The following is a 13,619-nucleotide window of genomic DNA, read 5'->3' on the forward strand; positions in this document are numbered from 1 at the left end:
CTAATTATATTCTATTTTACATTCAAGAAGGATGTGGAAATGCAGCGTTTTTGGTACTTTTCTACTGATCTACAAAAGCATCAAATTTCCCCCTTCCTCAATCTCCCCTCTCGATCTTTCTCTTAGGGAAGTATGATTACCACCATTCCTAGAAATTCTTGTCACTGAAATATTTGCAAAGATTTCAGCAAGCAGTATGTGCTTGGCGTAATTTGTGACAGAGGTGGGGATGAAATTATTCTATATGCAATACCTCCATTTGAGAACTGAAGGGTATCTTGGTGCACAACAGTGCTAAAATCCTCGCAGATTCCCCCCTCCTTTCCAATGTCCAGTCCTCCACCCTCCCTACCTGCAGTGGTCCATATTTTAAGCTTAAAAGTACAATTCAAATTTGGTTGCATCCTGGGCTTTAGCTGCAGTGGCAGTAGTTTGGCAGAGTGGAATGGAGGATAGAGGAAAGTTAGGATAGTGCTTACTAGGAACATCAAATTTCTGACTTCAAGTCTTGTATTCTCTGAGCTTTGATAAAGGATCCAAGCCAATATTTCAAGAACAAAACAAATGCACAAAAATCCAAGTTTAATGCTATTCACAACCTGGCAAGTTTTGCTTCCACTAATGTTTCAGAGTTGGGAAAACTAACCTACAAATATTGTGTCTTATTCTGTATCTAGCTGCAAAGTCTTAAGAAAGTAATTAAATTCATTACAAAACCATTGGGGGTGGTGGCAAAGAATATTCTTTAAAGCACGATGTTTGCTCATTTCAGAACCAGCTTCATATGGAATTTTTGTTTCATTTTTTCAGGTGAAGTGCTAGGCTGCAGCTGTTCTTTACTGAAATCCCAATTGCCTTGTCAACAAAGACAGACCAGTCCTTCACCAAAGTGTAATACAAGCCTCCAACTACAAGTATTGATCAAGTGCACAAAACAGATCTATATTGCATTACCTCAACTATTCTGCGATGGCACGTATTCTCACCACTGAAATAAGTTTCTTCAGAATTCCCTTTGGATTGACAATGCCTGGTTCTGCTATTCAGAGACATTTGAAATTGGAGGTCTCAAGTTTTAAAAATGATCACTTCTAGTTCCTAGATCCAGTCCATTCAGCAGTTCCAACAATTGTACACATGCACAAACTCCTTATAAAAGGACAAGGCCAAGTGCAGATAGTACAGTGGTTTAATCATCCTTCTGCAAGTCCTTACCTTCCACCCCAACATTTAAACGGATACCCTTTCACAAAGTACGCAGGCTTCAACAAGATTCCATCAGCAGACGTACTTTCCCCTTCTGTACTGAGAGAATTGCTCTCAGCATGACTCCCTGGTCTACACTCCTGACCCACATACCACACCTTCCCCATATAACATTAATGCAACTTCTCCTCCTTTTCCACCATCCAGGATGAAATCAGACCAATCAGGTATAGGAGTAATTCACTTTTCCTCCAAAATTAATGTACTGAATTTGGTGGTGACAATGTGGTTACAGGTTTACCCCGGCTTTCCGAAGGTAGAGCGTTCCTATGAAACCATTTGTAATCTGAAATGCCATAAAGTGAAGCAGCAATTACCATTAATTTATATGGGAAAAATTTGAGTGTTCCTAATCCCAAAAAATAACCTACCAAACCATACCAAATAACACACAAAACCTGAAACAACACGAACATCTAGTCAAAGCAGGAATGATATGATAGAGCAAACACGAGGAAATCTGCAGAGGCTGGAAATTCAAACAACACACACAAAATGCTGGTGGAACACAGCAGGCCAGGCAGCATCTATAAGGAGAAGGGCTGTCGACGTTTCGGGCCGAGATCCTTCATCAGGACTAACTGAAAGGAAAGATAGTAAGAGATTTGAAAGTAGTGGGGGGAGGGGGAAATGCGAAATGATAGGAGAAGACCGGAGGGGGTGGGATGAAGCTAAGAGCTGGAAAGGTGATTGGTGAAAGTGATACAGAGCTGGAGAAGGGGAAGGATCATGGGACAGGAGGCCTCGGGAGAAAGAACGGAGCGGGGGGAAGCACCAGAGGGAGGTGGAGTACAGGCAAACAACTAAATATGTCAGGGATGGGGTAAGAAGGGGAGGAGGGGCATTAACGGAAGTTAGAGAAGTCAATGTTCATGCCATCAGCTTGGAGGCTACCCAGCCGGTATGCAAGGTGTTGTTCCTCCAACCTGAGTTTAGATTCATTTTGACAGTAGAGAAGGCCATGAATAGACAAATCAGAATGGGAATGGGACGTGGAATTAAAATGTGTGGCCACTGGGAAATCCTGCTTTTTCTGGCAGACTGAGCATAGGTGTTCAGCGAAACGATCTCCCAGTCTGCGTCGGGTCTCACCAATATATAATAGGCCACACCGGGAGCACCAGACACAGTATACCACACCAGCTGACTCACAGGTGAAGTGTCACCTCACCTGGAAGGATTGTCTGAGGCCCTGAATGTTGGTGAGGGAGGAAGTGTAAGGGCAGTTGTAGCACTTGTTCCGCTTACAAGGATAAGTGCCAGGAGGTAGATCGGTGGGAAGGGATGGGAGGGACGAGTGGACAAGGGAGTCGCGTAGGGAGCGATCCCTGCAGAAAGCAGAAGGGGGGGGAGGGAAGGATGTGCTTGGTAGTGGGATCCCGTTGGAGGTGGCGGAAGTTACGGAGAATTATACTCTGGACCTGGAGGCTGGTGGGGTGGTAGGTGAGGACAAGGGGAGCCCTATCCCGAAAGGGGTGGCGGGCGGATGTGGTGAGGGCAGATCTGCGGGAAATGGGAGAGATCATCTCATCCGCCCGCCACCCCACTCGGCCCATCAAGTCTGTTCTGCCATTCCATCAGAGATGATTTATTATCCTTCGCAACCCCATTCTCCTGCCTTCTTCCCATAACCTTTGATACCCTGACTAACCAAGAACCAATCAACCTCTGCTTTAAATATAACCAATGACTTTGCCTCCAAAACAGTCAGTGGCAATGAATTCCACAGATTCACTACCCTCCGGCTAAAGAATCTGTTGTAAGTGAATGTCCCTCTATTCGGAGGCTGTGCCTTCTGGTCCTAAATTCACCCATGTTGGAAACCTCCTCTTCGCATCCATTCTATCTAGGCCTTTCAATGTTCCACAGATTTCAATGAGATCTTTCCTAATTCTTTGCACACCCAGCAAATACAGGCTCAGAACTAAACATTCCACATATGTTAACCTTTTCATTCCTGGAATCATTTTTGTGAATCTCCTCTGGACCCTCCCCAATGCCAGCATATCTTTTCGTAGATAAGGGGCCCAAAACTACTTACAATACTCCGAGTCTAGTCTGCCAGCGCCTTATAAAGACTCAGCTTCACATCCTTTCTCTTGTTTTCCAGTCTTCTCGAAATGAATGCCAACATTGCATTTGCCTTCCTCACCACCTGCAAGTTAACCTTCGGGGAATCCTTATAGCACCTCTGATTTTCTGCCCATTTAGAAAATAGTCCATAAGTTTATTCCTTCTACCAAAGTGCATGACCATACACTTCACTACATTATATTCCATCTGCCACTTCTTTGCCTATTTTCCCCAATCTAACCAAGTCCTTCTGCAGATTCCCTGCTTCAACACTACCTGCCCATTCACCTATCTTTCTATTGTCTGCAAACTTGGCCACAAAGCCACCAATTCCATCATCCAGATCATTGACATATAACGTAAAAAGATGCTGCCCCAATACCGACCTCTCCAGAACAGCACTTGTCACCCGCATCCAACCTGAAAAGAACCTTTATTCTGACTTCTTGCCTCCTGCCAGTCAGCCAGTCTTCTATCCAAGCTATCTTTCTATCTTTCCTGCAATACCGTGGGCTTTATCTGGTCAAGCAGACTGAGGTGCAGCACCTTGTCAAAGGCTTTCTGAAAATCCCAAAATAACCAGACCATTTGTATCTGTTGTAACATCGACCTTCATGGAATCCTTGGTGCAAAGCAAATTCCAAGTCAGTTTCTGAATATACAGATAGCTGTGAATCCATGGTTGGTTTTACTTTACCTTTCCAATCACAGTTTTATAGCCAGCAATAATTTGCTGCCGCTGGGCATTACTTCTCTGCGTCAGTAGGTTCAATATGGCATCTTCATCAGTTCCTGCCAATAACAAGTATAACATTTTAAAATACACTTGCAAATAATTCATACCAAACAATCACTGAAGAATCAAAATTATCCAAAAATATATATGCATTTGCATATCTGTACCTTTTGAGCCACTCAAGAATTACTGTTATAAAGAAAATGTGAATGTGTTTCTCAGACAGGAGCAGAGGAGCTTTACCTACTACCTGGCCTGGTTATACCCATTCTTGACTTGTCAACAGAGGCTGCTCGCTTCATATTCCAATACCAACTCTCACTTGAAGGAGTGCAAATACTTTCAACTATTTTAAAGTCAACAAGTTTCCTCTGAGGCATCTGAACACCTGCTTCTATTGTTGTGAATAAAGGAAAAAAAGTCTCTTCCTGCAGCAATTGGTAAAAATACTTAAAACTTCCATATTTTATTCTTGGATATAATATTTATTGGGTAATTTCCACTTGGACTCCATTTTTGGAAGTGTCTACCCAGTGATAGTTTAGTGGGACATTAAGCTAAACAGGAACAGATTAGCAGAGGGTCCAATTGGTTTTAAACATTCTAACAAAGCAAGTGGTTCAATAGATACTACAATTTAACTGGTCTATCTTACTCTCCAAAAAAAAAACAAACCAGATCAAAAAAGGTTCCTACATTTTGATCCATGGTTTTAAACAATATAAATTAAGGAATTCAGGAGGGGAATTATTACCTAGAGATCAGCAAGTTCCTTAAATCTCATTATATTCCCATTAATAGAAAAGATGCACTGATGGGCAAATCAATGGGCAATCCATGCGGGAAAACAGACTCTAATCAACAGAGCAAGATGCGGAGCATGGAACATAAATAAGCTCTTTGAGTCAAACAACAACTCCTGACATCATTCACTGTGCACAAATAAAACACTGAAAAATAAAACATTGTCTCTTTACCAAATCCCTTCATGGCCTTGTGTAGCGTCTCAGCATCTTGATTGGCATCAAAGTCAGGAAAATCATGGACTGTGCCTCTGGTCTTACCCTAAGAACAGACCAATCATTGAAATGTTGCATCTCAAAGTAAAACACTATTGTGAAAAGAGCACTGAAGTACACAGATTAAAGCACGCAGTTTCCAAAACCATATTATTCACTGGGTAACTAAAGTGTAATTACTGCGCAAGCTTCCAGATTTAAATTCATAACACACAAGAAATTTTCTGTTCTCCAAAGGTGATGCAGGGCAAGTATTACATTGATGGTCACAAAACAATTAAACAACTTCTCGATCCACTACCCTATATTTGAATAATGAAACAGCTGGTCCTACTTCTTTGAACCAATATCAAAACAAACTGTCTCACATGTTGCAAATCTATGAAATAATAGACATTTGTGCAATACTACAAAAGGTAAGTTTTTTTGTTTTAAATCTTACTCCAGCTATAAACTACAGTCCTAACATTTGTTAGCTCAAGGACATTACAAAAATACAAAACCTGGAACTAGACACCTTAAACTGCATTTGTGGGAAGAGAAATGGAATCAACGTTTCAGGTCAAGTACATTTGTTAGAACTCATTTTATTTTTTATGTCAAGAACAATCATGGCAAAAGCTGCAGGGAGAGGCAGATGGACAATTCTGGGATTCACGTAGACAATACATGTTCAGAACTTCCTAACCAACAGACCTCAGATAGTCAGGATGCACAACTGCTTCTCGTTCCCCATCATCGTCAATATGGGTCCCCCCCCCCCGCCCCCGGGCTGTGTGCTGAGCCTATGGCTGTACACTCTGCTCACCAATGACTGCACAGCCAAACAGCCGAATAATCACACTGTCAACTTCGCTGATGACACAACAATAGTGGGGTTCATCACCGACAATAATGAGACGGCTACAGAAAGGAGGTGGAAGAGCCAAGAAAATAACCTCTTCTTCAATGTTAACAAGATAAAGGAGATGGTTATTGACTTCGGAAGAACTTGCAACAATCTCTACATCGGGAGCACAGGAGTGGAAACTGCAAACTGTTTCAAACTCCTGGACTGCACATCTTGCATAATTTCCCATGGTCCCAAAACACATCCTACACAATCAGGAAAGGTCACCAACACCTCTACTTTCTGAGGAAGCTGAGGAGAACTGGACTATGCACATCTATACTCACATCATTCTGCAGATGCGCAGTACAGAGCTAACAAGCTGCATCATGGCATGGTATGGAAACTTCACCACAGCAGACAAGAAGGGCATACGTGTAGTGAAAACTACCTGAGAATGTGAAAAGGGTAAGGGGTACGTGTAGAGGGGGTGGGCGAGTGGTAAGTGTAGCAAAATATGTAGACAGGACAAGAGAGAGGTACGTCATTGGGGAAGTAAGGAGAGAGAGCTAGAATAAGGTGTCGGGCCAGATGTGGAGACCACAAGGAAAAGGGAACCTGCGACCACAAGACAATGTGCTTGGCAAGGTATTTTGAGGATACCTATTTCAAGTGTTTTGAAGTGCGTCAATATTAATTCCAAGTATTACGCTTTAACATTTGCTAATTCTGAGTATTTCGCATGCTTAGCTATGCAATAGCCAATCAATTGATGAATTCGAATCGGTAACCATATTTGCGAATGTAGTACCCTGCTTTTGGGTATAAGTATGACCTTTGTAAACCGACAAATTGGGAGTTGGCTACCTTACGCCCGAAGTGCGTGGGGCTGCGAACTCCTCTCTGAATAAAAACTGTTTCAGAGGTGATTTCGTGTCTCTGGTGTTTTTCCTTAACTGAGCAGGTTAATAATTTGAGTTTGACATACCCAAAGTATTACCGACACCAGCAAGGGTAAATACACAGAAAGATGCGGAAAGGGGCCAGTAACATCATGAACGATCCCACCCACCCTACTCATGAACTGGTTATCCCACTCCCATCAGGAAGGGGGCTATGTGGCATCCACGCCAGGATCACCAAACTTTGCTCAAGTAGTAGGGCTAATCAACACTTCAACCCACTAATCTACCCCTCCGCACCCCCAACCACCACTACTTTATCACTTCCTGCCAGTCACCTTATTACAGACACTCTTGTGCCGAGCATCACTTTGCGTACATACAATTAACATATGTATTGTTACTTTATGTATTTATATTTGTTGTGATTTTTTTTATTTTTGCGTTCTTTATCTTGTTGAGTTTTTTTTGTGCTCCATCAGATCCAGGGCAGCAATCATTTCATTTTCCTTTACACTTGCATACTGGAAAAGACATTAAACAATCAATTATCTTGAACTACGCCACACCCAGCGTTAGATTTCAAAGTGGTAATAAAGCAAACAGGTCTTAAAATATTTCAAAGTAACATTGAAAATCATGTCACAATTTAGCTGTCATAGCTGAAAGCATTCACAAATGGAAGGTGGCTGTACTACAGGGTATAATTGGAGGATCAAGGTTCCTAGCCCTAAGGGGAGTGTAGTGTATAACCCACATTCAAATACCACCACTGTGTGGAATAACTATTGTGGTGCTTAGGAAGTGAGGCATCCTTAAAATGGCATCACAAAAAAAAATCATGAACAAGAGGAAATCTGCAGATGCTGGAAATCCAAGCAAAACACTCAAAATGCTGGAGGAACTCAACAGGCCAGGTAGCATCTATGGGGAAAAAAATCATGAGTCCTATTTCAGACTACTGGCTTAGCCAAGCAAGAATCAAACCTGGCAACCAAAACTAAGAATTCAGTTATCAAGCAACATCTGTGGAAAGAGAAACCAACTAACAGTTCAGGCCAATGATCCTTCAAGAGTTTCAACCGATCCAAAATGTTAGCAGGTATCACATATGCCCCATTTATTTCTGATAAACAAATAGTCCCAATTCTGTATTTTGGAGTGCATTAAACACTTGCTGGTTGGTATAATTGTGCCAAGTCATTCAACTGCCTATTGTGAAAATTGCGAAATAACTAGTTCTCATAAGTGGGCCAAGTTTTCTAATACTCCTACTGCACCACATCTGCAAAAATGCAGACCTGTAAGCACTCAGCAGGTTCTATAAACCATCCCCATCCTCTCAATTTCAGGTGTCACAATGTTAACTGGCAACCAAATTAGTGAAATGTCAAAAGTCCCATTCAGTCTGGGAAGCTGATTGAGCTGAAACAAGTGTATGGTGACAACAATAAGATTTATTCTCACTGGTGTATGTAATGAAATTTGTTTTTTGGCAGCAGTACAGTGCAAGACAAAATACGACTAAGTCACGATAAAATAAACAGTAAATGGTTAAAAAGAAATAAATAATAGTGAGGTTGTATTAATTGACGTTCAAAAATCTGATTGCGGGGGGGGGGGACACTGAAACCTAGTAAGTGAATGCAAGGGTGGTGGGTTAATGGAATGAAGTGTTCAGTATAAATGCTGTACAACGTTAAGACGACATTTAAACTGGTACATGACTAGCAACGGTTTAGAGAGGGAAATGGACCAAATGCAGACATGTAGGACTAGGTCACGTAGGCAGCTTAGTCGGCACGGAGGAATTGGGTCGAAGGGCTCTTAACTCCGAGACCAATATCGGAGCTGGGATCCCGAGCTAGAGCACAGACTCAGCGCCACGCGAATTGTTCTACCGAGAAGCCGTTGCCAGCGCAAGGTAGAAGGGGAGGTGGGGATGGCGAGCGCGCAGTCGACGGGACAACGCCTGGCCACTAAAGACAAGGCAGCTTGCACTGGGAAACGGGCAATAATGCCCCGAACAGAAGCACACGGCGCAGGGAACCGGGACAACAAAAAAACCCTTCTACGCGACGGAGCGGCGAGATCGCCGTGGGATCAGTCACTTCCGCCACACCCTTGCGGAGAGCGGGCAGGCTCCCACTGTTTGTGTGTGTGTGATTCAGTCCAGCCCCGTACGCATTTACTATAATCGAACAGCACGCCGGTTAAACATCGTACTCTTAAAACTTTACTCCAATTGCTGCACCGAACAAATCAGTTTAAAAACGCTGCGCACATCCGTTTGGGCTCTGAAGCAAGGCCCATCGGAGTTGCACACCGAGTGGTAGGTTCGGGTTCAAACGTAGACGCCAGGGCTGCGGCCGCCGCCGCCAGGAGCAGAACTCCTGAAGACAGGGCCTCTGGTCATTTATGGAAAGTTCCAGCACGAGTACTCGGAAAAAGCAGCAGAGGGTTGTAGACTCAGTCAGTTTAATTAGAGACACTAGCCTTTCCACCGTCAAAGACATCTTCCAAGAGCTTCTGTCTCAAAAATCCATCTATAATTAAAGACACTCTTCTCATTACCACCATCAGCAAGGGGTACAGGAGCCCGAAAACTGGCACTCAATGTTTCAACTACAGCTTCTTGGACTTGGATCACTACTTCATTAGTCTTGCTCTCTTCTTATATTTACTCATTTATACATTTTGTAAATTATCATGTAATGTATCACACTACTACTGCCACAAAATAAATTTCACTACATATGACAGTCATAATAAATCTGATTCATTAGATTAAAAAAAGCAATTTGAGAATGCAAACAGCACTTAAAAATTAAGCCAACTTTTCATATTACCTTAAAGTTACTCCTCCAACAAGCAAACAACTATTTTCAGTAAAGCCACAAACATCACTTTGGCTACAAACTGTTCTCTGGCCATCACTCCATCCCTGATCATAAAAGATCCAACTGTTCAAAGGTGATACCTTCTCAATCCAGGTGAACTCAGATTGCAAGAAACACACATAAAATGCTGGAGGAACTCAGCAGGTCAGGCAGCATCTATGGAAAAGAGTACAGTCGATGGTTTTGTGCCGAAACCCTTCGGCAGGTTTGAAGAGAAAAAAAGCTGTTGAGTAGATTTAAGGGGGGGGGGGGAAGAGGAGAGTGAAAAACAAGGTAATAGGGCAATCCTGAAAGGGGGAGCGATTTTCTCATTTCAGATTCTACAAGATTATTCAACAGGGTAGCTCACAAACAAAGACATACTATGCGCCTGGAGTGAAAACAAATCAAACTGTTGGAAGAACTCAATGGGCTGGGCAGCATCTGCTGAGGTAAGGGGATGTTTGACCTTTCAGCAGATTGTGAGGGAAGATAACAGACACAGAAGTAAAAGGGAGGAGTGAGGCTAGTTGGTAGTCAATGGGTGAATTTGAGAATGATGAGTAGAATGGAGACAGAGTTTTTGCAGCAGTTTACTTCTGTTTCTGATTCCAGCATTTATAACCACTTGTTTTCCATATTTTGTTCCTACGTTGGCTCACCTATGGTTTGGTCCACTGTAGATTAGAGCATGCCTTCAAAACAAAACATAGTCATCTCATGCTTGCCCATTACAAGAATCCATACCACCTCATTCATTCAACCTTGTTCATTTACTCTAGAAAATCAAGTGGTCACATCTGAGCTAAGGGTGACTAGACCCTCGCTCTGCCATGCAGCTCTCATAGTTCAAGTTCATAGTTCAAGAGACTGGTCATGAAAAAAACTAAGCACTTCTCTCCTCAGTAAACAAAGAAACCACCAAGTCATCCTGGAGCTACCCACACTCTAGGGACAAATCAAGATCACCAGCTTGCCTTCTCTTGTTATTCTCAGCACATCATGCTACAAGATACCATGGGAGAAATGGTGCTGATGGACTATAACTCAACAATTTAAATATGACTGGAACTTCATCAGAAGTCACTACTCCTCAAAGATAAAAATATTTGAGGCAATCAGCCTTTACCCAATACAATTGTGTCATATTTCCAGTTTGACAGATGTTGGGATGTCAGTATATCATTCATAGGTTTACCTTATGACAGTTATTCTATTCCAGTTCCCTTGGTCTTTCTTGTAGCTTGAGAGATTTACTTGTATGCATTCAACTTCTTTTTCAAAGTTTTACTGAATCTGCCTAATGTTTTAACAGTCTAGATCACAACTACTTGATATCTTGAAAGTGTCTACATCACTCCCAGTTACCAGTACATTAGTGGAACAAAAAAAAGTTGATTACTATCTTTCAGCAGCAGACATTATAATCTCGATGTTTACCCAATCTAGTCTTTCTTCCTAAGCACAATTCCTGATCCAAGATGTTTCGTTAAATGGCAGACTCCTGAGAATTCACGCAAATTCAGATTTGCCCTTTAAATTTTTTCATATTTGTTGGTTATCTCTATTAATTCCAATATCCCTAACTGGAAATATAGTTGGTTGTCCACAAACATTGCTATCCAAAGTTTTTTAAAAATCAGCTCTATGATCAGGCTTTATCCACACTTTATAGAACAAAACTTAAGATCTTTACCAGCTTGTAATCAAAAGATTCAATCCACATTTAGGTTTTTAAAAAAATCAGGCAGTTTTGATTTTTAAAACTGAAAAAAATCTACAACTATCTAGCTGCAAACTGCCTGGAAAGAGTGCAAGAGCTATTAAGTAAGCAGTATTTGGGAAACATTAACTGTGACTTTAGTCATTTGCTAAATGACACATGGGAACATTTCATTCTACAGACCTTTAAAGTTTTGATTAAACTAGATTTAGCTGCTGCATAAACATCTGAAGCAAAGAAAATCCATGATGTGGGTAATGACAAGAAGCAGGAATTCATTCTTGATTCTTATCCTAATTCTGCTCACAACTCATCTGACTGCATTGTGTACTGCCCTCATACTGAAAGCCAAAAGCAAAAACAGTTATTTATATCCCATCAATGGCAGTATTGTTAAAAACTTTAAAGAATAGGTCATTAACCCCCCCCCAAAAAAAAAATACCCAGACTGAATGATTTTCAAAGTCATAAGCTTTTCTCTCCAATGTTGGGAATTGGCAATCAGGAAATTGTCTTTAGATTGTGAAGTATTTTGGGTGTGGCCCAACCACCGGTTTCCCACCACGTTTTCCAAGCGTTCCAATTGTTAAAGTCTTCTTTATACATAGCCCTGTTAATATTTACCGCCCACTTCATCAGCAAACATACAACTCAGTATTTCACTGTTAGGGCAGAGTGTAGGGAGACAGAACAGGTTTGGTAGCAACAGTGCAGGCTGGGGTGAGAGACTCGCCACTGAGTATTCGTCACCTAGTTTCTACGCGATTCAGTAGGACCAAAATCAGAAATAGACAGCCTAACTACACACAAGCAATCAAGTGTATACTCACCATGATTTAATAGTGCCAGCATAATTATTACTTTTGAAAGGCAAATAAACAGGTAATTGTTAACACTGCACCTTGCATCACACAAGTAGTTTTCTGTAACAGCAGTTTCAAGAGAACCCTGCTTTTAAGCCTAATTTATTAATGATGAGTGTCAACCAAATTAAAGTCCTCCAGAATTTTGAGTGTGTGTTGCAAAATAAAAGGTTGTTTTCAAATTAAGGAGTGTTAATAGTAGCTGCTTTGCCTGTAATAATTGCAGCATTTTTTTTCTGGAAATGAGGTGGAGTAGTTAAAGATTGTAAAAGAGCGATGTGTAGAAATACTACGCCTACCAGAATCTGATGAATCACTGCAGACTAGCAGTGTACAAATTGCTATTTCTGACAACTGAATTCTGGTACCACTTACCACGCCTTTGGCTGCCATAGCTCAGTAAAATATTCTGTTTAAAACAAAAAAAAAGATAATTTACTGTATCGTCTCCACTTTTCTTAAAATACTTAAATAACACATTAACATGACAAAACCAAATAGATATTAAATTTAAACCTACTATAAAATTATTTCCAGTGTGGTATACGGCTCAGAAAAACTCGGAAAAGAACACTTGCCTTTTCTCCGAGGAAAGACTCCGGAGTCTGCGTATGGATTGGTGGAGAAACTGGAAACATATTTGAATAATTTAGTCATAGAAACAAGTTAGCCAATGAGAAGCTACCATTGCAAAAACCTCAGTGGTTGCAGATAAAACCAGCACCGAATCATACTATCGTTGTAAAATAATTCATGGTGCCAAAGGTGGAACAGTTCTCCCAGCAGCCATCATTTCTGATACAAAGACTAAATGATAGTATGCCATAGTTGAAAAGTTTGCACCTTTACAAAAGGGAGAAGAAAATGGAAATATGATCCTTATTTTGATTGAACTCACAAATCCCACAAAATGTTATCACCCTCTGAAATAAGTCAATGCCTCAAATCATCATATGACTTTTTATTTAATATTCTTCATTTAACAATGATACATTTGTCTTTGAACGTTATTTTATAGAGAGGAAAAGGAGAAAGTCACGCCGTTGCAGAATCAAATGAATCCCCCTAATGGATCCATACTGGTGTTTAGATATGCACAAACTCCATCATCGTTTCCTACACTTTCCACTTCACTGTCTGCAATATCAGACTGGGATGAGTAATGAAAAACCTATTTCGTTCAAGTCTTAAAGGAAGAAAATGTGCTATCATTGTGTCCAAACTGGTTTATACGGAGCATAAGACCCACAACAAGTGATTAATTCTTAACTACCCTTTAAAATGGCCTAGTAAACAATTAGTTGTACTAAGTTACTTACTATGAAATAT

The 13,619-nt window shown here is 41.1% G+C and overlaps 1 protein-coding gene across 3 annotated transcripts in view; it reads right to left on the minus strand.

Annotated features, from left to right (window-relative positions):
- Positions 1–12,930, minus strand: part of LOC132378974 (annexin A5-like) — a 31,044-nt gene extending 18,114 nt beyond the window's left edge. Inside the window, exons 1-4 of one of the 3 annotated variants that reach the window (XM_059946373.1) lie at positions 12,811–12,930; positions 12,666–12,699; positions 5,053–5,140; positions 4,037–4,131 (exon numbers count right to left, since the gene is read on the minus strand). In XM_059946373.1, the coding sequence (XP_059802356.1) occupies positions 4,037–4,131; positions 5,053–5,140; positions 12,666–12,683 (201 nt within the window). In that variant the 5' untranslated portion in view covers positions 12,684–12,699; positions 12,811–12,930. Of the gene's footprint in view, positions 1–4,036; positions 4,132–5,052; positions 5,141–9,321; positions 9,546–12,665; positions 12,700–12,810 lie in introns of those variants that run through there. The other 2 variants (XM_059946374.1, XM_059946372.1) reach the window with 2 other exon arrangements.
- Positions 12,931–13,619: the final 689 nt, after the last annotated feature.

The sequence above is a fragment of the Hypanus sabinus genome, chromosome 21, assembly GCF_030144855.1.
Source record: "Hypanus sabinus isolate sHypSab1 chromosome 21, sHypSab1.hap1, whole genome shotgun sequence".
Lineage (NCBI taxonomy): Eukaryota > Metazoa > Chordata > Chondrichthyes > Myliobatiformes > Dasyatidae > Hypanus > Hypanus sabinus.